The sequence below is a fragment of the Pempheris klunzingeri genome, chromosome 7 (assembly GCF_042242105.1).
Source record: "Pempheris klunzingeri isolate RE-2024b chromosome 7, fPemKlu1.hap1, whole genome shotgun sequence".
Lineage (NCBI taxonomy): Eukaryota > Metazoa > Chordata > Actinopteri > Acropomatiformes > Pempheridae > Pempheris > Pempheris klunzingeri.
In genome coordinates this window covers 14,197,761-14,224,653 of record NC_092018.1, presented here as the reverse complement: position 1 = coordinate 14,224,653, position 26,893 = coordinate 14,197,761, and the positions used below count along the sequence as shown (strand labels likewise).

At 41.8% G+C, this 26,893-nt stretch overlaps 2 protein-coding genes across 2 annotated transcripts in view; one reads left to right on the top strand and one right to left on the bottom strand.

The window, feature by feature from the left end:
• The window catches only part of taok3a (TAO kinase 3a), a 65,477-nt gene extending 43,013 nt beyond the window's left edge, over nucleotides 1–22,464 (top strand). Inside the window, exons 12-21 of the mRNA XM_070833295.1 lie at nucleotides 3,843–4,010; nucleotides 5,430–5,627; nucleotides 7,979–8,116; nucleotides 13,204–13,440; nucleotides 14,493–14,621; nucleotides 15,640–15,843; nucleotides 16,218–16,457; nucleotides 16,963–17,175; nucleotides 17,693–17,875; nucleotides 21,071–22,464. Of these exons, the coding sequence (XP_070689396.1) occupies nucleotides 3,843–4,010; nucleotides 5,430–5,627; nucleotides 7,979–8,116; nucleotides 13,204–13,440; nucleotides 14,493–14,621; nucleotides 15,640–15,843; nucleotides 16,218–16,457; nucleotides 16,963–17,175; nucleotides 17,693–17,875; nucleotides 21,071–21,232 (1,872 nt within the window). The 3' untranslated portion in view covers nucleotides 21,233–22,464. The remainder of the gene's footprint in view (nucleotides 1–3,842; nucleotides 4,011–5,429; nucleotides 5,628–7,978; nucleotides 8,117–13,203; nucleotides 13,441–14,492; nucleotides 14,622–15,639; nucleotides 15,844–16,217; nucleotides 16,458–16,962; nucleotides 17,176–17,692; nucleotides 17,876–21,070) is intronic.
• A 1,071-nt stretch (nucleotides 22,465–23,535) lies between these two features.
• On the bottom strand, nucleotides 23,536–25,749 carry pebp1 (phosphatidylethanolamine binding protein 1). The gene is made up of 4 exons (XM_070833927.1): nucleotides 25,566–25,749; nucleotides 25,153–25,262; nucleotides 24,578–24,678; nucleotides 23,536–24,005 (listed from the first exon to the last, which is right to left on the bottom strand). Exons 1-4 carry the CDS (start codon nucleotides 25,698–25,700, stop codon nucleotides 23,788–23,790), a joined length of 564 nt encoding a protein of 187 aa, XP_070690028.1. The 5' UTR covers nucleotides 25,701–25,749; the 3' UTR covers nucleotides 23,536–23,787.
• Nucleotides 25,750–26,893: the final 1,144 nt, after the last annotated feature.

Below are 26,893 nucleotides of genomic sequence, written 5' to 3'. Positions count from 1 at the left end.
TCCTTCAGGGCACCACAGAACTTCGTGTATTCGCCGCTTTCGCATGAATCCTTTGATCAGGATCCAACACGCATGGGTTTTTAAATGCTGATGCTGCCCATTATATATGTACAGTCATTCAGTATCTTTCCATTTGTTATTTGCAAGCCAGAAGAATTGCAAAGTGAGAAGTATTGAGGGATTTTCCATTTTATAGTGTTATTCTTGACAGGTTGGACAATTCTTCAAGTTGTTTTTTGTGCATTTTATGCCATTACTGACAGTTAGACAGAAGAGAGATGATAGAAAATGAGGGAAGAGAGAGAAGGGAAAGGAACAAAAAAAACCCGGCTAGATACAAACAGGGTGCATCAGGGTTTAGGTTTGGTGCCTTAAACTGTAGGCCGCCAGGGTGCCCCTTTCTCTTCCTTTCTATCCTACTTTTATTATTTTTCCAAAACAAAGTTTTATCAAAAGGTCCTCAAAGGTCCTCTTAGATGTACCTTTTAAAAGTTCCAGGAAAAATTTACTTAAGAGTGGACCTTAATGGATTTCATGAGATTTTTTTTTTTTAACTGCTATTTCCAAGGACAGTCATGAACCCTCCTGTCACTCTCCACTGTCATCTGTCAAATAAAAGGCAAAATGATCTGAGAAGATAAAGATTTGAGAAGGAAATACAGCTGCAAGTCAGCCTTTATAATGACATTTATTGAGCCATCCTGCCCAATAACGGCTCACAAAAACACAATGGACCTATGCGGTGGATCTGCGTGATCATTGTGCTTCCCTGTAATTGAGGAGTTGATCTTTTTGTTTGTGCGACCAACAGGTAATCCTATTGGCCCACTAAGAGTTTTATGTTCTCGGTGATCACGCTTAACAGTGCGAGAGCTCAAGCAGCAGTTTTCACACCTGTCTCACCTCAGGAAGGATGGAGAGAAAGGTGTGAGGTTAGGCAGCTGTTAAATAAGGGGCAACGGACTGCCGTCTGGATATGATCAACGTTCAGACTGGAATTCACTCTTCCCAACACCCCTGACCCAAATCCTGGGCGAAAAACCATTAAAGAGGGATAAGTACCAAACAGACTTTGGATCAGTGTCGAAGGGGCTGCTTTATAGTGAAGGGCTTGGGGGGGTGGGGTGTTAGCTTATGATTAATACCCCACTTTCTCTTCTCAGACAGACACACACACACACACAAAATCACTTTTTCCTTTCAGTGCACACACAGGCACATGCCCCTCCAAGCTCTTTAAAGGGGAAATCAGGTCACTAATCTGGGGGCCTTGAGCTATCAGTGTTCTGGCTTCAGGTTAAACACGCTCTCTCCCTGTATATACCTCATTCAGAGGAATAGTAATTATATACATAATGAAATAATAACCTCTCAGTGACCTCCTCCCATAAGTACCCATCGTTTAAGAAGTGAACAGTTAAAAATAGCTCTGGGTGCTGTTTGTTTTTGGGTGTATGTCTTTTTTAGTCCTATAAATTAACTAGCAAAACCACATTTTCAGTGCAACAACTGTTTCCTGGAGCACAAGAGGATGTGTTCACAGTAATTCTTTTCTTTTTTTTTTGCCCGACCAACAATCCTATAACCCAAAGATATTTCAGTTTACAATAATACAAAACAGAAAATCAGTGTATCCTCCTAGCACAAAGACTAAAAAATCTGCCTGTAAAAATCCAGTGTAAAACAGCTTTGAACAGATAAAACAAATAAGATATAACGTGTTAATTGTTGAGCTTTAGAGATGCTGGTAGTTTGGTTGGTGGTTTTTGTTGTCTTTGGACAGAGCCAGGCTAGCTGTTTCCCCTTGTCTCTATGCTAAGCTAAGCTAACCAGCTGCTGGCTCCAGCTACTATCCAGATATAAGAGTGGTATCAGTCCCTTCACTGACTCTTGGCAAGAAACAGGAATGTTAAGCCATTCTTTTAATATATCAAGCATGTTGGGCTTACTGTCTGGGGATTGTCACTACTGCTACCATAATTGCAGTAGAAGTAAACAAGATGGGCCGAAGTAAAGTGCATACATCAATACAAATATACTAATATATGATACAATGCATTTAATATCACAAAGCGAGGATACCTAATGGATAAAATCCCTTAGGATGGACTAGTACCCCCGACTACAGTATACATACACTACAAGGCACTAAAGCTAATTTGGAAACTGTCGCTTTTTCTCAACACTAACCTTATAATGAGGAAGAATCCTGCAGATAACTTCTCACTGGTCGATGGGATGGAGGTGGCCAACCACCCACACTCTGGTGTAGGTCCGTCAGAAAACGGGACAAATCACTCTCATCTCTATTTTCAGACTGTGATGTCATTCCCCTGTGTCCTGACTAACCCATTACACCAGCATCTGTCACATGGAGAGGAAGGTGTGCAGAGAGAGAGCTGGAAATAGACCTAAAATATATATATATTTTTAAAAATATATATGTATATTGAGTCCTGTACTCCAAAGTTGCATATATTTCAGCCATGTGAGCACACAATATTTTATGAATGAGAGTGACTAAGAGCAGGTGTGAATATGTGAGTGTGGTGGAGTGGGTGGATGCACAGGGGAGAGAAGATCTGTTATTTTTCCCATCTCGCTGTGTGTACAGTTAATTGCTAAAAAGTACAAAAATAAATAAAAACAAGTGAAACATCATCACCACCTCATTCTTCCCCGACAGCCACCAGCCACACATACCCACTCTGACCTGCTGGTTATGTAACACAAAGTAAATAACTATATAAATGCATAATGCTCTGACCCCCACCAAATAACACCTCTATCAAATTATAGAAACCTCTCTTACAGTCGAACTGGTCACAGCTTAGCAATGTGCTCTGAATGAGTTTCTCCGGTCAGTTTAGTGTAAAAATGTGTTAAAGCATACCATCAAATAATCATGTTTTTATAAAGAAAACCTGACCTTGATATTTAATTCTCTTGCTGTAGTAATATGTGTTTTCAGCTGCTAATATCCAGTGTGAAAACAGTGCGGCCCTATCATACTCTGTATATAATTATGACTCTAACCTTAAATTCATTTGTCTTTTCAGGGTTGTATTTGTAGACCGGCCAGAATAACCAAAACAAAAAAAGAAATCCAGATCAAAAGACTGAAACCTCTCAATTAATTATCAGCACATGACTCAGTGCCTGTTTTTGTTTCATGATATAATTAACTTGAAGCTTTCATTAACTTGTTGCCAAGGCAAACACAGTCAAGACTGGAATGAAAAGGATTAAGAGTATTTATGAAAATCGATTTTTATGGACAATCTTACACAGATCCCATGTGTTCAGTGTACTAGTGGATGTAGAGTGCTGGGACTCTCAGGATGGGCTAAACAACCAACAGGCTCCCTCTAGTGACGGCCTCAGTGGTGGTGCTCATTAAAGTAATACACTGAATTAAAGAAGTGGATGGCCCTATAGTGTAAAATCACATGTCCTTTACACACAATTTAAAAGATCTTTAAGATCCTCTAAGACTAATATAATTCCAGCGAATGCCACTTCTTTTTTTGGCCTTGCTTTCCTAATAAATGCGTATTGTTTGGTTTTGTGAATTTGAATCGTAAAATTTTGTGTGCAACAAATAATTTCAGTTGAAAACAAATAGCTGGTTAGCTATTTTGAAAAAAAGGTATTAGAATAACCTGAAATTAACCATTTAAGATCAATAAATTGTATGATATGAAAATGATATGTAACTAATTACATCAGAGCACTGTATAGAAAAAATATATATATTTCTAAACCAATTGTCTCCTCCTACTACCCCTTCAAATAACTTCTAACTCAACTAATTCACTGTCTCCCTCTTTCCCCTGTTTCAGCATGATTTTGTGCGTCGGGAACGCTCGCCGCGCATTCTCATCGACCTCATCCAGAGGACCAAGGATGCAGTGCGTGAGCTGGACAACCTGCAGTACCGCAAGATGAAGAAGATCCTCTACCAGGAGAAACACAACGGTCCCATGGGAGAGAGCCAGGAGGAGGAGGAGGTGGGAGTCGGAGGGAGAGGGAGGAAGGCAGGGTTAATGTGAAAGAAGAGGAGGAGTTGATTGGACTCAGTCTCAGTGGAAAAGAAGTGATACAGACGTGACAATTATAGAGATTGTCAGGATTAAATTCTTTTAGCAATTCTCTAAATTTCACCTCCAAGAAAAGTCTGTCCCTTTTGTTTATAGGTCCACAGTGTTTGTATAATCATAGGGGAACAGTACCACAAGCAATAATAGAACCAATAGAGACAATAGCCATTAGAATATGGATGAATAATAATTAAAAAGCAATAATCAACAGTCAGGACAGGTTACACACGGCAGTGTGGGGCTACAACTCAATGTAGTTTGTAATTTCAATTAATCGGCAAGTTATTTTCTAGATTAATCGATTAATTGTTTTGTCTAAAAAAATATCTTGTCTAATACTTTGTCAGTTTAACAGTCCCAGCCCCTAAGATATTCAGCAAAGCTTATCTCTTGAGAAGCTCCACCGCCAGCAAGTGTCTTTTTTATTTGAGTCAACATGCACGACTGTTTGTGCTCAGATTGACAGCACAGACAGTGATGCTAATGTAACCCTTAGAAGGCACTAAAGTCTCAAAAGAAGAGGAACCAGATATAGTACATTTGTGCAAAGTGGCCTCTTAATTGCTTTTTTTTTTAGTTCTCATAAGGTTTAGTACAACACAGAAATACAGCTGTTGGCTGCTCACAGCAGTTCAGCACTCTGACATCACAACAAACAGGAGCCTTCCTCCCACAGCCACAGTAGTCTGACATTGAGATGAAATGTCCCTTAGTTGACCTGGCCTGAGGCGGCATGAACAGGCAGCTCGCAGGAGTGTCATCCTACACCACATGAGCAGCCACCAGAGCAGCCACCAGACCTCGCTGCAACAAGATGCCGCTGAAGGCTTTACAGAGAAAACCTGCAGTCTCAAACCTCGTTTTCTGGTTTCAGGGGCAGATACAGAGGCTGATTGTACCATCCTAATACCGTCCGTCACTGCAGACTTAACTAAATTGTCTGCTGCAACAAAAACCTGAGCAGTTTGATTCCTTTATCTATCGTGTATACACGACAAGTGGCCCTCTAATCTGAAGACACTTTAGTCAGAGCAATGTGCATTAACATAGGAATTGATTCAGGTAAATATACAGTCACATGTCTGCAATTTATTTATAGACAGTTAATCATAACTTTGTGTCTAATACAATCCAGAGTCATTAGTCATTTCCTCTGTATTTAGGTGACTGTTTTAGATGATGATGATGAGCTTTTGAAAGGCATGTGCATACTGGGGGGATGAAGGACATGGGACTTTGTGTACGTTTGCATCTGTATACAATTTCATGACTCTTGAGTTACCATTTGTGGAAGCACGTCTTTATGGATATGTGTGTGTTGCCGTGCAGGACAGCGAGGCAGCCAGCTGTAAGATGAACAGCCTGGGCAGCAACCACTCCATCCCCAGCACGTCGGTCAGCACGGGCAGCCAGAGCAGCAGCGTGAACAGCATGCAGGAGGTGCTGGACGACAGCTGCTCCGACATGACCATGATGCACCCGCAGGACTACAGCAGCACCCTGGAATCCTCCCCACACACCAAGAAGGTAAAGGTCCACGCTGAAATTTGGATGATTGGGAGAGGTGGTGAGTATTTAGGGCAGGGGTACTGATTACAAGTTGCACCATACAAAATACACAGCTGCAAACTGGGAAGCAATGTGAGCACTTCTCAGTGGTTCCTACAGTCTTTTGTCTGATGAGATGAGCCCAAGTACCCCTTCATTGGCACCATCTGTCATGTTCCAAATCTGTTCATCTGAATGTATTTTAAAATGGCCATAATTTATTCCCATTAGTAATACAAGAGCGGACAATATTTTTAAATTTTTTTAAAATAAAATAGATGTATTGAACCCCTATGGGGGATCAATAAAAGAAGTCTAAGTCTAAGTCTAAGCATTCAAGATATTTTGATTTATCTGCCTACTTGCTTACTAGTTACTAGCACGGATCCATACAGAGTTATAAATCCCAGTTTTTTCTGCACCATAAGATTCTGTCAGACAAACAAATGGACAATAAGCTATAAAAAGGTCAGAGTTGAGATGTGTACTCTTGTAATCAGAATGAACACTTTGGCATAGCACAGAGTCACCACTCATGATGATGCCACCGTCGTGCCACAACAGATCAGCACAGAAAAAACACTAGGACATCATAAAAATGTTATGGGAAAACATCAGAAAAGCTTGTGCTGTTCAAATAATACAAACAAAAAAATCGTGACAACAAAGACTAAGAGATGCGAAGTAAAAAAACAAGGTCTAGTTGTTTATGGACAGCATGCAACCAATTTTTAATCCTGTCTGAATTTTTCTCCTAAACACAAATTTGTGGTTATATAAAGGTTTTTTTCATTTATTTTCTTCTTTACCAAATTTATTTTTTCAAATTAGCTGACTTCTATCAATCAAGTGTGAGTTGGCGACCCGCAGACTTGCTTCGTAATGTTTCCACTACGCTCCGTGGCAATTGTAGAAGTAAGCCCGAGGGAATAAAGCATTCCCATTCTTAAGGATTAGTGTTTCATCATGGCAAAAGAGAAGAAAAGTATCTAATGGCTGAAATCCCAAATCCGGATCACCACAGAAGTCTAATCAATTGTTCATTCACACAAGGCCCATCTGTTCATCAAACACTCTATTTCCATTCAGGTTTTTCAGATGTGCTTCTGATATAGAGACAAACAAATAAACACCACCAAAATTAAGTCATCCTTGGTGGAGCTAAAACTTTGATTTACAGACAAGGACCTTTACCTTTATCTTTACCTTTCCGGTAATTGTCCTCTTATTTGATTTGATCAAACTGTGTACTGTTGCAGTAGGTTTCTAAGAATCTCAGTCTCAGTCTCAGTGAGTACATAAAAAGACAGCGAGCATAATCAACAAATGCCACGTTACAGTCACTTCCTTCCTGAGGTAATAACTGTGCACTCGGAAGTGGAAAGGACACACGGCTCTGTGCAAACATCCTCTGGATTTCTCTTACTGTTTTCAACTGTATGCGTAATCACCCCCCAACACACACACACCCTTTTTGAAACCATGGAAACCATCGACACAGTCCTAACTGTTTAGCAGATCGCTTCAAGTTCATCACAGACACCGTTCACACTCTGAGAACAAAGGCTGTGTACACATGTCGACAAGCGGCACACACTCCCCACCATTTCCCCACTTAACAGCTCTGTCATCCTGCGCGCACACACACACACACACACACACACACACACACACACACACACACACACACACACACACACAGGTCAACACAATGCCTAACATTCTCATTGAATATCTCATATGACTCAAAAACCTGTGAGGAAAGGACTGTCACTGCTCTGTCATTCTCTTTCTTCGTGTGCTCTTTGTATTTTGACAGTGTATGAATAAGGATGTCACTTTAGGAACAGACAGCCAATGTGCTGTTTCAAGTTCAGGGGCTGAGCTGAGAACAAATGAAAGTGACACATTGTTTTCAGATGCTGATGAAGTTCCCTCCTCATATGAATCGACTCTCCGGTCCCCGGGATCCTGAAAAATGTCAGTCAGTCTTTAACGGGCGGACTGAGTGTTGACATTTCATCATGTTTTGCAAAGTTACAGTTGACACAGTTTTAGCAAATGCTCATTCCTTTTGACATCTAGATGTTGAAGAATATATATGAATATTTTGTTTTTTAAAAAGTCAGAAAGATCATGACGAGTTTAAACACTGGAACAGGTTTTAGTGGGTTAATATCTGTGAAGCGTTCATCTTCATATTTATACCTCGTTCACTTAGTGACATTTATTTTATTTGTATTGTTTTACAACTCTGTGACCTGACTGATGACTTGAACTCAGTTTGAATTCCTCCGTGCTGTCTGTGTGTGTGTGTGTGTGTCCCACAGGACCATCAGTACAACTGGGACGATGGGATCCACAGGGACCACCGGGCAGGGCTGAGGCCGGCCTCCTCCGACAAGGGCAGCCAGGCTCAGAACTACAAGAACCAGGGCCGCTTCGCCACCATAAAATCAGCCTCGCTGGTAAGTTTGATAACACTCTTCTTCGCGTGATACTAAGTCATGTTCTTCAGACGTTCACCTTGAGAGTCGTGTTGCTTTGAAAGCCAAAAAATGGGGGAAAAAATGCTTCTTGGAGAATCCCAAAATCTTTTTTCCCCAGATTTATGTGTACGCAATTGCAGCATACCAGGGCACATTTTTTGGTTTTGCTCTGTTAAAAGCTGTCTTGGTTGAACGTTGAATGTGGTTGTGATGCACTATAATGTCACCATGCTGAAGAAATGTGATGTAGATCCAGGTTCGAACAAACTGATGTTTTAAAAATCTATATTAAAGGCAGCCTGTCTGTCCTTTGTGAGCTCTCCTGTCCTTTTGCTGGTTTTTTTTAAAAAAATTAAGTCCCCTTTTCCACTTATTTCACATTTATTTTTCTTCCTGTCAGTCCATCTTTCGGTCACTAGCTCTTTAGTTTTGGCCCCGTCTAGGCAACATATCCCCATTTCTCTGCTTTCTTTCCGCTCATTCACCTCACTCCTTTTGTTTTCTCCTCTTGTACTACGCTTTGCATTACCACTCCCCTCCCTCCGCCCTCTCCTTTATTCCTTTTTCTCTCGCACTTGATAATACATCATTCTCAGATCTGACTCAATATTCTGAGTTGAAGGGGGTGGAATTTTCTTTCTCTCTCTCTCTCTCTCTCTCTCTCCCTCCCTGTCTGTTGTCATGGAAACCAGCTCTAGTAACTAGTAGTTGTGGTGTTGTGTGTAAGTGTATGTGAGTGTATGTGTGTATGTGTGTGTTTAGCCATCCATGACCCACTGGTTTTAATTGTGAGCCCCTTCTGCTGTTACGTCTTAAACCAGACATGAGCGAGCATAAGCACAGAAGGTGTGTGTGTGTGTGTGTGTGTGTGTGTGTGCGCGTGCGTCTGTGTCCTTACGCCATCCTTGACCAGAGCACGAACAACTGACAGTCCAGCATTGTGTGTTCAGATATCCATGCTGTGAGATTCAGTGTCGTTGGAAGTGCAACAATTCTAGTGAGCACCTTTTGTAAAACTGGAGGGTTGGGAATAAAAACATGCCACAGTGAAGCAGGATCCCTCATAACACAAGCTGTCACATTCCCAAATGAGTAACAAGAATGGACCCTGATGCATCTATTGATGAGGTGCCTTGCATTTCTAATGTTGTACTTTTCCCTCTGTGGACACCTAGCTAAGCACTGATAGCATTATGTCAGTTCCATTTCTAGTGCGTGTCTCACTGTGGGAAACACTCTCAGCATTGTCCTCAGAAGCCTCCATACCCGACCTGTCTGACTGGTGACCCCTTGAAACGAAGCAATATGTGCTTCTGACCCCTGTCACCAGTTGTATGTTTAACAGTTTAAACAAGAGGGATTTTCTTGTTGAATATGAATAAGAATAGAGTTCTGTTCTGAAAATATCCGAAAATTATTCAGTAATGCAAACACTAAAACAAAGTTTGGAAAAAAGTAATATAATGTCCCTGTTAATATGGAAGCCCATCACTGGCAAAAAGACAGCAATCTTCATTTAAAGTTATAGTTATAAGGAAAATGGCAACCTGTGTAGGAAACACTCCTCTATACCAATTATTCACCATTTAGACACACACTATCTTCCTTTCTCATGTTTGCTACACCAAACATAATAATTAATAGGAGAGACAGCAAACCTGCTGCTAGCTGTGGTGACAGATTTAATCGACTGATGGATTATAGTGACAATAAGCATGTTTTACTCAAAGATGGTGTTCTGGAAAGTTGAGGGAAATTTGTTGTTCTGCACAAAAGACGGGGAGTTGTATCCTGTGTTCTCTACTCACATACATTTAACTTTAAAAGAGAAAACATTCTCCCCTCTCCCCAGCTCTTCATTCATTGCTTTTCCTATCAATTATCTATACAAGAATCACCTCAGCATCACTTGTATTGTCAGCACACTACAGAATACTAACTCAAAAACAATACCTCAAAACTCAAAACACACAAACGCTCAAAATATACCTTAGTAGTAAGCAGCTGAGGTGACACACTCTTTATCGGCAGCTCTGTGTAACTGAAGCTGCCTTTCTTGAAAAGAGGCGCATTTCGTAAACGACAGCATCTGTGTGGTGTAATTGTGCCGGTCCTGCCTGCCTGCCGGCACTGGAAGAGATGACATCATCTTTTTCTGCCGAGCGCAGACGTCCTCAGGTTGGCCGCGACTCGCTGAGACTGGAATCAGCAGGTAGACAAAGACAGACTGAGAGAGAAGAATGGGGGGTCCAGATGGTGAAGGGTGATGGATCGCCAGAGAAAGTAAAGAGCGGAGGACGGAGAACAGGAAAAGAAAGGGAATATTATACAGAGAAAGGGGAAGATTAAACACATACAGTCAGTAAGAAGTCATGTTGTCAAAAACAAAAGTATGCAAAGACAAAGGACGAAAAGCATGGTGATGGAGAGAGATTTGAAGAGATTCAAGCGTGAATGAAGGGGAAGAGAATGGTGGCTGGAGAGGGGAAAGTCGTGGTGGATGACACAGGCGGCAGATATCAGGGGGATGAGGAGGACAGATAAACAAACAGGTGAGACAAAAGAGCAGCGCAGATTGAGATGTGGGCTGACAAAGAAGAACAAGGAGTTTGATTCGATGCAAAGGTGGGAAAAGGAGGGAGAGAGAGAGAGAAAGGCATGAAAGAGAAGGGAGGGTTCAAACTGAAGAGAGGGACAGATAAGAGAGAGGATGAAAAATTATCAAGGGAGATGTAAGGAAAGGGGAAAGGATGAATGGGGAGGGAAACAGCAGAAAGAGATGGATTTCAAGCAAAAAGGAGAACGAGTGTGAGACATAACCAGCAAGTGGGGGTTATTATAGGTCAGATGAAGTAACTGACGGAAGCGCAAGGCTGCATCAGAGGTGACATTGTAAAACATTTCATCTGCCGCTCAACTCGTCTTCAGCTTGCGGTTGCAGATCGTCAAAAACACAGCAGTCGAGTTAAAGACGCATCAAAACATGCAGCTCTTTTTGGCAAAGCTTATAACTCAAAGCAACAGGCTTAATTTGTATCTGCTCTCTAGTTATGAAGCAGAGAGAAGAAGAGTTAAAAGACGTATTTCACAGGTGAATGTCAGAGGTTGTGGTTAAACCAGATGCACCTCCTTTACACTTGCATCCCTTTTGAGGCCCGAACAGATATATGAGACCAAAGAGCCCCCCACATTTGTGCATCTACAGGAAAACAGGACAATAAAAGAGGGTCTGTGGAGGCTTTCTGTTTCCCCCTTTAGCCAGATGACTTCACCATATGTTACTGTACATCTGTAGCAACATTCAAAGTCCAGCCGTGTCTTCCTCCATCTCGTACCTGACAAAGAGCCAGTTTGGGCCAGAAATGCTGTATTTTCTTAATGTAATAAGGAAGAACATGATTTGTGTTTTGGAAGAAGAAATACTCTTCTGCTATTAGCCAGTAAAATATTAGCTGTATAATTAATAAAGCTGCTAACTAATTTCACTCTTGTTTTTATTAGCTTGAATACAAACAAAAAGCAAGAAGACAATATGTGAGCGTGGCCCTGCTTATGGGTTATTACACACATTTCTCACATTGACCACCACAAACACAGCATTTCTTCTATTCAACAAATCATGTCTTTTCAGTACCTTGAACTGCAAAATAAGCAAAATAACTAAGCTGCTCAATTCCCACTGATCCCACTGGAACATTCACCTTTAGCCTGCATGCGCCCCCCCCTCCCTCCTCTCCCTGAATATGATCTCCTTTCCAGTCCCTGAGCCTTGTGTGAAAGAGGCCGTCACATGACGTGACTTGGCCCTTTGTGGCAGCATGCAGGGTGGCAGTGAGGCAAGTGACTAGGATTGGGAGCTGCTGTTACAGTGGGGTATTGATTCAGCACAGATTAAGGATTGACTGGGGGGGGCTCAACCTCCACCTATTTCCACGCCAACCCCCCCACCCTCCCCCCTTATTCCCTCTAGATGCTCTTATTTTACTTTTCATTATTTCCGTTTTTTTTCTTTTTTCCTTATAACTCTCTCCCAGTCACTCTGCTGTTTCTCCTTTGCAATCACCCCCCTCCCCTCATCTCTCTGCCTGCTCCTCTCTAACCCCCCCCCCCACCAACTTCTCTCACTCTCAATGAGGTATTCATGTGACCCACCTGCTGTCCGCCGCTTAACGTTGGCCTGACTAAAGAGCCGCTCTGTGCTCTTGTTGGCCCGCGGAGTCGGCCTGCCTCATTCACAGTTCACACGCCTGCCTCGGCCTCTGCGTGCCCAGGGCGCGAACCAAAGACAGGGAAGGGGGGTCGTCGCTCAGTAAGGGTGGGGTCTCAGGGTGGCATCGGAGCTCAGACAGGGTTCCGTCGGGCATAGGATGCTGCACACGGTTCCTGGATGCTGGTGTACTTGGCTAAAGTTGCCATCATGTTTGGCCTGAGGAGTTCAGGTGGAAGTTATGAGAAGATGCGGAGCGAGTACTACCTAGATGTGGAGAACCCTTTCAGTCTTCAGGTTGGTGTGTCGGGTGTGGGCTTTTAAAAACGGGGAAAAAAGGGGTGCATGCCAGTACGGTCCTTGTCTTAGTTTAAATTTAATTATGTAGCTGTCTAATATTTTTTTTGTTTTTTTTAATGTTGCCATCTGGCTTAAACACATTTGAGACCTTTGTGGTTGCCTGATCTATGCAGTGACTGTGTATGTGCAATGGTCAGATGAAAGAGCTTTTGTTGGGGTCTAGTGGTAAAGCACTTCTTTTTTTAACTTCCTATCAGAGGTTGAAACTTTTTATTTCCTCTGTAAAACTGACAATTGTTACTGACTGATTGCAGATTGTAGTTACAGTTGAACTGTAACGCTTCACAGTATTGACTTGATTCTGTGTTCAGTTCGTATTGGAGAAGATACCCTGGATACTTAAATGTTGCATATTTACAAAGAACAGTTGACATGTTAAGCGTTGCTGTTTGTATGCAATACCCTTTAATCTGTGTATGCGGTCAGTCATTGGCTTTTCAGTCTGATCAAAAATCTGATATGGCAGCGCTCAGATCTCCTAACTTTTCTCACTCCACAGGTGACCAAGCAGATCCACGAGCATGAGCAGGAGAGCGAGCTGCGGGAGCAGATGTCGGGCTACAAGCGCATGCGGCGGCAGCACCAGAAGCAGCTGATCGCCCTGGAGAACAAGCTGAAAGCCGAGATGGACGAGCACCGGCTCAAGCTGCAGAAGGAGGTGGAGACGCAGGCCAACAACGCCTACATCGAGCTGGAGAAGCTGGCTAAACGCCACGCCGTGCACACTGAGAAGGAGGTGGGATTCACAAGGGGTTGGGGAGGTTATAGGATATGAGTGGAAAGGTATGAGTGGATGCAGAAGCACAGTAACCCCGAAGTTATTTCACAGGTGATCACACTGGCCTATGTATGCCATGCAACAGTTGGCTGGGGAATAAGGTCTGCTTTGGAAAAACATGGAATTATTCTATAACTGCTGGTGAAAAGTGAAAAGTTTGGTGTAACTGCTTTCAAAAATTATAGTGTTTCAGACCATTAAGCTCCAAACTCGAACTGAATGCTTTGGAAAGTTTTTTTTTTTTAAGGGTTTACACACTGCTGCCACCCAATGATGCATCAGATGAAACACAGGGCCAGAAGTGGGTCACAGAATGTCTCGCTCTGAAAAACAAGCTGCATATCTATGTGATTAGCACGCAGCATGCCAGACCAGCCAGGGAGATAGTATATCTGTTATATACAGTAGACCAACATGCATAAACACATAATGTCACATGTCACACGTGAGTGACATTTCACTTAGCTAAGTCACTAGACTACTGGCTTACATCACAAAACATCAACAAGATGTCCTATGGCATAAAAATGGGTTGTTATCAAATGACTATATGAATCTCCTACAGACCAAAATTTGTACCTATTGCAGTCTTCTTCAAATTAGCAGCCAATAACATAAAAAGCCCTACCAACCAATAAGTCCAGTCTTTAACGTGTCATATTATAACATAATATACATGACAAACATAAAATAATTAGTCAACATGCGCTTTAGGGCTTCAGCTAATGGTTCTATTCATCGTTAATTGATTATATTTTATCGATTGATGGATTCGCTTTGGCAATAAAATGTTTAAAAATGGTCATTGTTTGGCCTTTTGAGGTTGAAAAATGAAACAAAGTCAAGTTGATAATTTAACTTGATATACTGTTGATTGCAGGCAGTGTTGTACAACCATAGTAAGTACATGACTTAATTTGTTCACTGTTTAGTGGTGAGCATGTAATCTTTCTTCAGATAAGCCCTCCGTGCTAAGGTAACAGCCCCTGTCTGTTTCATGTGTCCCTCAGATGAAGACAGCGCTGGCGGATGAGAAGAAGTTCCAGCAGCAGATTGTGGCCCAACAGAAGAAGGAACTGACCACCTTTCTGGATAATCAAAAGAAGCAGTACAAACTCTGCAAGGAGAAGATTAAGGAGGTGTGCCACATTTGTTGGTTTCCCTTTTCCTCCGCAGGCGAGCTCCTTTGTACGCCTCTCTCGTGTGTGACACACTGTCCTGTATGCTGTTAAGTGTTGAATCAGTCCTCCTCCACACAAACATGCACGTTCACTACCTCCGAAGTGGTCTTTTGGAAGTTGTGTTGAGTGACTCAGCCTACTCACCATGTTCCTACACATGTATATACACGAAAACCAAAAATCCATACGCACAATGTGCATCTGTGTGCCTCCACAACTTTGAAATTGAGTCCAGAGAATACTCCTGTGGGCTTGGGCTGTGATACACTGTGTTTTTTCAGTGACAAGATAAGTGACCAAAATTAGGTCAGCACAGTTAAAAGAAAGCATCGCTGGCAGGGAGAGATATTTCCCACCAACTGAGGGCTATAACGGAATTAGACACCACAGAGAGCGGGGATCAGGCTCATGTGTTAAGTGCATTAGCTCGAATTGTAGATTACCTTAAAGCCCATGAAAGAGAAAGAGGACTCCTACTGAGAGGGGATAGATTTTGCTGAAATTTTTTTCCAACCTCCTCTGGCTATGAAAGTCATCTGTAGTTCAAGCCAGAAGGTCAATTGGAGTTTGCCGTATGCTTTCTTCACAAACACTAGATACGGTCATCACTATTCTGTATTTCAGCAGTATTTATGGAAGCTGTGTTCATTTTCAGGTTCAAAATTTGCATATCTAGTTTGGACACTTTTCACATATCCACTGGATTACACTAATATCTCAAACTAGATCGTTCTTCACCCACCTCCTATGATGGATATCCCAACCTTATTTTGTTTGAACTGATATTCACGCAGATAAATTCAACTTTAATAACAGATAAATTATCCACCCAAAATGTCAGATATACCTACTAATCACAGTTTAAAGTAACTGGCCTAATATTAACTCAGTAGTAGTGCCATCCTTTGTCCTGTACTTGTCAAAAACAAACTCCTCTTATAATTCCTCAATGCTTTGACCTTTCGCCCCTTCTCAGGAGATGAACGAGGACCATAGCACACCCAAGAAGGAGAAACAGGAGCGTCTGTCCAAGCACAAAGAGAACATGCAGCATTCCCAGGCCGAGGAGGAGGCCCATCTCCTGTCCCAGCAGAGGGTTTTCTACGACAGGAACTGCCGCGCCTTCAAGCGCAAAGTCATGATTAAGAGGCACGACTTGGAGCAGGAACAGATCCGAGAGGTGTGGAGCACACACATCCTTCTAATACTAATGTGTGATTAAATAAATGAAAAAGAGACTTTTGTGATGTTGCTGTGAACAGGCCCAACATGATTATGAAAGCAAAATATTTTTCTCAGCAAACAACCTTAACAAATCCACCTTAATAATTACACCCATTGTTCTTTAGATCTATGAGGTGTTTCCTATTAACTTTAAGGAGATTATTGTAAGGTGAAGTAAGGCAGCAATGTCATAATCTGAAAAGCTGCTGTGTAAACCTGGATGAAATCCTCGGTCCAAACGCTTTCTGTGGGAAAATACACAGAACTGTCGTCACGTTTTCACTCACGTTCATCCCTGTTTCCCTCTATCTTTGCCCTCGGTCCTCCCAGGAGCTGAACAAGAAAAAGACCCAAAAAGAGATGGAGCATGCCATGCTGATCCGCCATGACGAGTCCATGCAGGAACTAGAGCACAGGCAGCTGAAGACCCTGCAGAAGCTGCGGATGGACCTGATCCGCCTGCAGCACCAGACAGAGCTGGAGAACCAGATCGAATACAACAACCGACGTGAGCGTGAACTCCACCGCAAGCATGTGCTGGAGCTCCGGCAGCAGCCCAAGAACCTCAAAGTGAGTCAACGTAAAGATGATAGCGTTTTTGATTCAGAATTTTAAAGATATGGCAGCTATTGTCATGAGGACCCAGGTACTTGAAATGCAGGGCTGTGTGTGAAAAACCTTTTTAAAATGCTCTTGTTTCTTTGAAAAGGCAAAATGGATCCACGTCTAAGATGGCGCAAGCCATGAGCAATGTCTTTTATGTTTGGAAGGTTTTGATAAAGCACTGATGCAAGATGGATGTAAGAAATTAATTTGGAAAAAATGGTGAAGGAACATACAAAATGAGTCATCTCTGAATGTCATTCCAGTTTGATGTGCTTCTGAGGATAACAAAGACTAGAGTGCAGATTTTTGCCCCTGGCTATTTTAAACCTTTAACCTTTGGCGGCAGCATTCTTAAGGCATGACCAAAGACAAAGAGTTAAACTACAGCTAACTTAAAAATGAGTTTAATGTGCTGTAAATTTAAAGTGTCGACATCCTCCTCTCACTGTTTCTCGGCCCACTCCACCAGGCTTTGGAGCTGCAGATCAAGAAGCAGTTTCAGGACACGTGTAAGGTGCAAACAAAGCAGTACAAGGCCCTGCGCCACCATCAGATGGAAGTTACGCCCAAGGCCGAGCACAAGACGGTGCTCAAGGCCCTGAAGGATGAGCAGACACGCAAGCTGGCCATCCTGGCTGAGCAATACGAGCAGAGCATCAACGAGATGATGGCCTCGCAGGCGGTGAGCGGAGAGACGTTAACATGATCATTTTTTCCTGGCCATTAATTTGCTGTTCTTTTAAAAGGGCACATTTCAAGACAAAGAAGTTCAGACGTAATTTCTTAGGAGATATTGAGGACTTCTCTCCTGTTGCTCATGCTTTGATATTTTTCTCCTTGTACGTCCTCATCTTGTCTTTTCTCTTTCTCTTCTACCTTCCCCTTTCTGTTTTGCGCTTATTTACAATCTGTCATCACATCTTTAACAAATCTCTAACCCTTCCTCCTCCCTTCCCCTTTCCATGTCTTGTCTGCTCCTGTTGCCCTTCCACTTTCTTCCACCCCGTCATCACTGCCTCCACTCCCCTCTGTTCTGTCTGTCTCTATTCCCTCTTTCTCCTCTCTCTGTCCTTCTGTGTGTCTTATCAATGTACCCCCTCCCATCTACCCATCTCTCTCTCTCTCCGTCTCTCTCTCTCTGCTCTCTGCCTCTTTGTACCTTCCTCTCCCCTGTTGCGGTCCGTGGTCGGCTGTGTCAGCTGCGTCTGGACGAGGCCCAGGAAGCTGAGTGCCAGGCCCTGAGGCAGCAGCTGCAGCAGGAGATGGAGCTGCTCAATGCCTACCAGAGCAAGATCAAGATGCAGACCGAGGCGCAGCACGAGCGCGAGCAGCAGAAGCTGGAGCAGAAGGTGTCGCTGCGCCGGGCTCACCTGGAACAAAAGGTGCGGTGAAGGAAATGCTCCCGTCATTTTAAAGGAGCCACACTATATGACGACATACATAAGTTTTTCTGCAGCCGACTTCTATCAACGCAGACAACTTAATCGAAAACCAACAGAGGAAATATATGCAACTGTCCACAAGAGTAGAACTGATTACCCCAAGTAATTCAAGGCACACTTCTTAAAAATACAAAAAAGTGAAAGTGAGAAGCCTTTATTAAGATGGCTATATGGAATTTAAAATAAAAATGGGAGGATTTACAGTATTCCCTCTCGTGTAAAAACAGCTTATGTTTTGGCCTAAACATGGTGTTTAACTTACAAGACCCCCACCAGTTTGAGTTTCAAGACACATCCAGTCCTTTCACCCACATACTGTAGTCAACCTTTAACTAGAAACACAACACAAATTCTCCAAAGTGCTTTTTCAATGCAGAGAAAAAAAAGGAGAGGACAAAGACATGTAAAAATAAAATTGTGACAATTAATAAGAATTTTCAAGACAACAACTACAGAGAGACAGGAGGCAACTTAAAATCCAGTTAGGCACAGTTAAGGCCAATGACAGTGTGCTTTAAGAATTTTTTTTGAAAGAAAATATTTGAATAATACGCTAACTTGTGTATTTTAAAATGATGATATTCATAAGTCGGTTACAGACCTCAATAATTAGAGGTGTTAGTGTTGCTGCATGTCTTAATCATCTCCAGTCAAATAAACCCCTCATCTGCTTAAAAGAGCTTGTTGGAAACTTCAGTCACTTTTTGTGTGGACAACCAAATGCAACACCACGAATGCCTTTGAGGAGACAACTGTCGGACAGTTTGTGCAGTTATTCCTACTTGTATCTCTGTATGACAGCTGGATTTTTGTCATTTGCTCATTTAAACCCCATAATTGTGACTAACTTTAATGTAGTGATGCCACCCTGCATAAGAAGACACAGAGAAAAAGTCAGAACATAAACAGTAAGAGTTTTCCATCCTCTAACAGGACTTACAGTTCATCACATGCTGGAAGTAGAGAAACCTTTTAAAGATCTGAGACATGCACGTGTGTAGACAAACACAAACTGGCAGTAATAAGTTGAAAGGCAAACAGTCCAGCGCTGGCTTTTGAGCACGCCTCGATGCTTCAGCGAACAGGTCCGGATACACATTTGCATCCACCTCAGCAGGCAGATGCGGGCATGAAAGGCGGCCCAGACAGACACATTCATGAGTTCACACAGACACACACTCAGATTTCCCTCACCACAGGTGGTGATGACAGTGGCATGCCTTCCTGCAGGGAGCAGACAACCATTTCTCTCCCACACACTCCTAATGGCGGTGAAATCTCTAGACAACAGTATTGTTCTTTTGTTACGACATTTTTGTCATCGGAATTTATTATAAGACACAATTTATACAGTTAGTTAGTTAATAGGTTGCTGTATGTGTCCAATCTAAATTGCTTACACCCCCTTTGATATGCTAAAATCACGCTAGTGTAAACCTGCGAGATTTTCATTGCTTCATTTATGAAGTAGTGTGAATTACGACATCTGCAGCTGTGTTGCAAGCTGACACCGAGCTCTCATACTTTGTTGTAATTTCAATTCTGTTTTTGTATACATCTGACAAGGTTTTTATAATCAGTGCCCTCTAATTCTGTTTCATGACACTCCCGATGGAGATGCATCTTTTATTTGCCTGTCCGGGCAACCTGCCGTGTATACCAATGACATGTGATAAGATTAGAGCGGCCGAATACGCCTCCTTGCAAAGTGACCGACGTCATCGCCACAGTCTAGTAGACAGCACTCCGACAACAAAGGAAGAGACATTTGAAATGCCGCCCTGATCCAGTTCTGCTGGGTCCAGTGGCGTCTGAGAGCGCTGCGGCGGTCTGACGCCATCTCCTGGCTGCATCCAGATCTGCACTCTGGGACGGGGATGATGTCATGGTTTTAGAAGCACTATTGTCCTCGGGTTCGGTTCATGGTCAAAGTCTGGAGTTTTCTGTGCATGCTCAGTAGTTGGCCAGATTGCCGTATTGCGCCATGCGGGGCTTTGTCTGCACCTGTGGATGTGCGTGCCGAGTTCATGTGGGTGTTCGGCCGAAAGATCCAGCAGACACAACTTGCGTCGGCCACAACCAGAGCCGATTAATACAACTTAACACAATCGCAGTATGAAACGATGCACATCAGTTACATGCATCACAGTATACCACCTGTCACGTGCACACAAACATCATGAACAACTCTGCAGTGTGATGAAAACCAACACGATGGCCCTGCAGTAAATACAGCATTGGTAAAGGTGACAGTGTGACTGTGTCAGAAGTGTATTGTACATTTTGAGGCTGCAGTTTGTTCTGAGCTGCATTGAACGACATCTAACTGCAACACTTCTCTTTCTTGCATCTACCTCTGGCAAATACTAATTAAATATTAGACCTAAAAAATGAACTTGTAGTAAAGGTTTCAATAAACGTTTCAAATCTCTGCGTAGAGGCAATCTTCAGCAGGCATGTCCTGCATATACATATATATGCATTTATTTTGTTGATGGTCCAGGTCTGATCAGCCAGAATAACTGCCAACACCTGCATGGGATCATTCATAAAGTTAAAATAACCTGGTTTATATTGTGGCTGCTGTGTTTTTGATCCTTTAGCCATCTCCTCACTGGCCCTGTGTAGACGTCTGACAACACAAATGAAAAGTCTGCTGGACGTGCAAACACAATACCACTGATAACAGCTGCTGATTTCCATCTATGTGTGCTAACTGCAGGAGTTACGCCTGCTGGCTTACTGGAACACTTCAGCATTAGTGTTATTTGTTCCACCTGTGCTTTCACAAGTCAAATTAGCGGTTACAACTTTGAGGAAGACCTCTGATTTAAAAAACAAAAAACAAAAAAAGAAATGTTGTAATGGGCTGTTTAACAGTGTATTTTTTCAGTTTCAGTTTTTGCACACACAGTATACACTATAAAAATTGATATTTCATTTATTGCATTGAATTTTGATTTTTTAAAAATGTGTCTACATCTTTTATGACAAGACCCACATTAATGTATTTTTTAAAAAATAGAAAGAGAAAGTAAGATTTGTATAAGATAAAGCCAAAACTACAATCAAAATAAAAGCTTAACTTATTAGATAATAATAATGATTAGAAGTGTTCCTCTGGGTTTCCTGCAGATTGAAGAGGAGCTGGTTTCCCTTCAGAAGGAGAGAACCGACCGGATCAAACATCTGCTGGAGCGCCAGGAGCGGGAGACTGACAGCTTCGACATGGAGAGCATGCGGCTGGGCTTCGGCAACCTGGGCACCCTGGACCTTCCCAAGGACGACTACAGATGAGGGGCTGCTGTCTACGCTGCTGCCGCCGTCTCTCGTGGTCCTTGGGCGTCCGTCCGCCTCAGTACACCCCTCCTCTCCTTTGACCTGACCTGACAGTGCAGGTGCTCGCTGCTGCTGACGCCCTCATTCAAACACACAGACGCAAAAAAAAAAACAACAACACATGGCTCCAGAATCAGCTGGTTTCAGGGCCGGTCAGACCGAGTCGATGGCAGGTTTTAGTGCCCCCAAACCCACCTTAACTTCCTCCCCCTCCTTGCCTCTCATGGTGTCACAAGATGACAAAAAAATATGCTGGATAACTTCCTGTAGTTGTCATGTTTTTGTAAGAATAATGATAACATAGTCACAGTGTTTCTTGTTTCTTGTGCAATGATTACACTTTTGGTATGACTAAAAGTGAGAGACGAGAGAAGGAGGGAGAGAAAAACGAGGGCAGTTCGATGAGCGAAATCGCTCCACAACCATGCATTTTTTAGAGGTGTTTGATTTTTTTTTTTTTTTTAGTTTCGTTTTTTGGTCTCAAGCAGTGCAAAAAAAAAGGAAAAAAAATTCTCTTTAAGCGATAAATCAAACAGCCGATCCTTCTGCAGCCGTTCGTCTGCGCTGCTTCTTTCAACACTTTTTGGTATTTATTCATCAGGACATTTTTATGACAAATTTGAATAATTTGATACTTCGAGAGACAAATATCACGATGTACATACAGGTACGCCTCTGATAAATGTGACTCCTTCATTTGATTACTGAGGGGAGGGTGAATCATGGTACTGGACATGTGTATCGTACTGATTTCTCTGCACTAGCAGCCAATGTGAATAATACATGTGACACGTGAACTCCAACTCCCAGCTAGCACAAAGGGCTTCATGTGGGGGGGTGGGGGGACTTGTACTTTGTGTATAGAAGGATTTATGGAGAGCTTTTACTTATTTTCGTATTGTATTTTAACTGTCACTCAAATCAAAAAAGAATTTTTAAAGCCGCTTTTTTTTCCTCCCCCCTCCTCAGATAGTATTTGAGGCTCCGTCATCTATCAATGGGATTTTCATTTGATTTTTTAAAATTTTATTTTATTTTTTTGCTTTACACAACTCTCAAGCTGTGTATTTTCTTATAAACCAGACCAGTATGATGCTTTATTATTGCATGCACTTTAATTTTTTTTCCAGGTTAAAAGAAAGCATGAATCTGTCAGAGCTTTTAATTATATTTGTAAATAAAGTGCTCATCACACAAACTAAGGACGTGTTATGTTCAATATGAAGCCTCATATAGTCATCAAATTTAGTTGTTTTTCATTGTACAGTCTCTCTTGGAAAAGAGATCCCAATCTCGGTGAGACCACCTGTTTAAATAAAAAAATGTATTAATATTCATTGTGTAGAACAGCAGAAACCAGATAAGAAACCCAGAGAAATAAAGTAGTTTAAACCTGCTAAGTTAAATTTGCCAGTTTGGAGGTTCAGTGTTTTACTGTGTGAATATTATATTATATAATATTCTACAGGGCTCCAATCTGACCTTAGAGCTGAAAACATGGGTGGTCAAGTTTTCAGCATTTCATCACTTTTACTGTGCAGAACTAGCAAACTGGTTTTAATTCCACCTGATAAACTTTCCTGAGCACAAAATTCAAATGGAACTACCATGTAGGTTTCTGTTTTTTTTTTTTATTGAGTGATTTAAATTGTACTACTTATAACAACGGCACTACACAGGAAAGATGAGGTGATTGTCAGGCTTTTATATACAAATTATCATCAAATATAGCAAATGTGGGGACATCGAGCTGAGGTCATTAGGAGTAAAGGGTAATAAAGTTATGCTTGATGAGCAAAGTTCAAGGCAATAACTCCTGTCTGCAGGACTCCTCTTAACCTGTCTCCTTAAATGTTCCAGTAAAATATTTGCAAACAAAGCTACATTTTATGTCACTAACCGCCAAGGATTTTGTTGAACTGCTCAGTAACGTTATGTTTCTAGGAGAAGTATAAGAATAGAAGTATAGCAAGGACCTTCAACTCAGGGACCAAATTTAGACCCAAGTTCCTCTAGTTGAAACGCAGGTATATTGTACCTGCCGACACATTTGTAGTAAATGAGATGCTTTTTGCAAGGTGCTGAATGTAACCCACCTACACTGCTTAAAAGCTTTGGTTTCTAATTTTATAGATCTAAGTGGAACCAATTTCACATTATTCCTCATAATTATTTTATAGTTTATGGTTGGTCTTATGGGTCTATTGAGCATTCATCAGCCACCACAGGATCACTAAACATTTCTACAACAAATGCAACCATTGCAGTGTTCAACTGATTTATTGCAGAATAAAGCAGGTGACATCACCAAGAGGAGCAGTTATTTTTGTCACAGCTCGAGTAGGCAACAGTGGGAAAAAAAAAAAAAAAACTATTAAGTGGCACGCTCACAAAAAAAATGCTTTGTTACTGTTGGGGCTTTTTGCTTCTCACAAGGAGGGGGAATTTCCTATAGACAAACAGCTTCAGAGGGAATTCCTAGTGCTTAACGCTCTACGGTCGAGTCTTTTCGTTTATTTTCCGGCCAGCTGCTCGTACAGTTTGGGGACGTAGTCGTCCCACTCTGCCTGGTAGCAGGTTCCCGCCACCGGGGCTCCCAGCTTGTACTTCTGCCTGAAGCTCTGGATCTTGAACTTGCCGCGGCCGTCTCCAGAGCGGTTTGTGAGGACAGTCTCTGAGCAGGACAGGCTGCCGGGCTGCTCATACACCAGCCACACGTACCTGTGGAGACCTGGAGGGGGCAAAGACAGAGGGTTTTACATTAGCGATGATGGAAAATTGCCTCTTAAAAGAATAAATTACTGAAGCCAGGCACGACCAGGGAAATGTCTTTAATTTAAAAACAGTCCTGTTGATAGTGTTATTTCAACTAGACACAAGTTATGTGTATTCTCCAAAAATAATTATGTAATAGGATTAAACATTCTGTAAGACTTAATTTCATAAAAAAAATTCAATGTTGTAGTCATTTTTAATGTTTTCTGATTAGGCACTGTCCCGGACAACCTGCAGACTCCAGGATTACGTACATTAATAATCACTATCTAGAGCAGGGGCCAACACAAATTTCAGGTCGTTCATAATGTTTTGTAAAACGATAGTTCCTTAAATGTGAACATTTTCAGAATGTACTTTGTACTTTTTTGCACTAAAACAAAGGGGAAAATTTGGAGTTGTCATTATTTATCGGTTATTATGCTGTGATTTTATTGGTCCCGCCCCCCCTTGAGATCAAATTGGGCTGTATGTGGTCCCTGATCTAGAGGAACAATATTTGTCTTTAACTTTAACAGTGTTTCTTACCTGTGCCCTTGGGAGGACCGGAGCCCACGTAGTCGGACATGACGCAGCCAGAGGGCACATCATTCCCCTTCATGTTGACCACCAGGAAGTGGTGCCACTCCCTTCAGTGAAAGGCAAAAAAAATCTATTTATTAATTATCAATAATTATATGCTTTTAAAATCATTTGACACTGACAGGTCAAAATCTGCCTTCATTTTTATGTACAAGAGATGATTTCTCTCTTTTGATGCACATAAGAATTTTGCATCGTCATTCAGATTGTGTGCTTTTAGTAACAGTTTACTCACTTATTAAACCTCTGAACTGTTGCAATGAACGGTATAGTTTAATGATCAAATCATCAGGACACACATAGGTTTTTTGGTTTTACCTGATGACACAAAGCAAACCAGAGGCCAGGTTGTACTTTAGCACTTTGATTTGGAGCTCCAAGCACAATATATATCCAAGTCTCTGTGTGCAGGCCTCTGTGTGCTTGTGCTCAAAGTGCACAAGTCAGACTACTTGCATATGAATTGCACATTTTAGTAATTCATCATATTTTTAGTGTATGATTGAACAGGTTCTTCTCACCTGAACTTGGGATCTTTCCTGCTGGGAGCATCGGGGTCGGTCAGGGCCAAAGTGTACAACTTACTGGAGTCACATCCTTCCCACTCGATGCAGGTGGGTCGATTCTGCACCTGCATGTGAGCACGGATGTAAAACTGTTCAAACTGGGACGTCTGCTCCACGTTTGTGCTTCTGCAGCTTTGTTTGGGGGCGCTGTTCGCCACCGACCACAGCTGCAGACATGCTGGAGGCATGATGTAACCTCATTCATCGTGCCAAAACATTTGCAAACAGCACCAAACGAAGCAGTATTTGTTAAAACAAATACGCGGTAGCACGATACTCGCACTAAAGCTTTACAGATAGCATTCTTTAGCTAGCTATCGTTAGCTACGTTGTTAGCCTGACTAGCAAACATCAGTTAGCTGACTAACCTGTGTTGGCGTGAGCACTTTGCCGAGCTCATCGATTTCCTCAGAATCGTATTTAATGGTCAGAGGCTGTGCAGGCTTCTCCTCGACCTCCTGGAGGGCCAAAGCCCCGGTCCACTGGCTCAAATCTACGGGCATTTTGAGTTAAACGTGACTGCTGACTTGCACCGTTTCACACAGGCACGCAAATAACTTGCTACAGTGCTGCGTTCACGTACCGCCCCAAAATATAAACATCAGTGTAGTTTTTGTGTGATTAGCTGACAAGTTGAACCATTTCAATCCATATTAGCTTTATTCACGAAATTAAAATCAGCCTTTAAATAATTACAGTGAATGATAATCATGTTTTGTTAATTAATTCCCTGCTGTGGCATTAATAATCTCTGATAGTTTTGATGTGAATTCCCATTTATAGATTTGACTAAGTTTCGTGCCCTTTTTCACCATAGTAACGATCTTTTTGTGACTATTTATACTAACCTCCTTCACCACCACGTCAAATGTAGAGTAAGGTAACTTTTCATTACTTCTTATCTTTGTTCCCCTGTGATGAACTATATTTTCCCAGTAATCTAACTACACGTGAATGGCACACACAACACTACATCAAAGTGACCACCAGAGGGCGCTGTCGCCTCGCTGCTTCACGGATTGTGATTCGCCGAAATGTCTGTCAATCAGGTCACATGTCCTGAACTTGTCCCTCCTCCAGCCCCCATGCTCCATTAACACACTTTCATCCCATTTTTAGAGACAATCTATGAGAGCATTGTCTATTGATGGATAAATTGATATTATTATACAATATTATGCCTCTATGAGGTTGTGGCAGGTCTGTGGTAGATATAGCCAGATGTTGTAAATAGAAAAATGGCCTGCTGGACAACCAGTGATATCAGGTTGATAGTGTTATTTCAACTTGACACAAGTTATGTGTATTCTCCCAACATAAATATGTAAAAGAATTAAACATTCTGTAAGACTTCATTTCATTAAAAAAGAAATGTCATGTTAAATTTTTAAAGCTTTCGCATCAGGCATTTTAAGTCTTTCTGACAACCTGCAGACTCCAGGATCACATACATTAGAGTGCACATCATTCCCCTACATGTTGATCACCAGAAATGGCAAATATTTATAATCTTCCTTATGACAGTAGTTTATATTTGCATGTCACAAATATGCAGAATTTTTATCTTTGTTTTTGTAATTCAATTGAGGATAATCTTTTACTGGTATTTAAAGAATGCATCAATAGAAAAGAGCAGTCAACATATATGAAACAAGATTTGATGACTGTAACAACTGAACCAGAAAAATAAATAATA

Coding starts and splice junctions, on each gene's coding strand:
- pebp1 (XM_070833927.1), bottom strand. CDS start 25,700: ATGCCCGTAGATTTGAGCCAGTGGACCGGGGCTTTGGCCCTCCAGGAG. Junction 25,263..25,565: donor AAGTGCTCACGCCAACACAG/GTTAGTCAGCTA, acceptor GCTCACATGCAG/GTGCAGAATCGACCCACCTG. Junction 24,006..24,577: donor CGGTCCTCCCAAGGGCACAG/GTAAGAAACACT, acceptor TGCCCCCTCCAG/GTCTCCACAGGTACGTGTGG.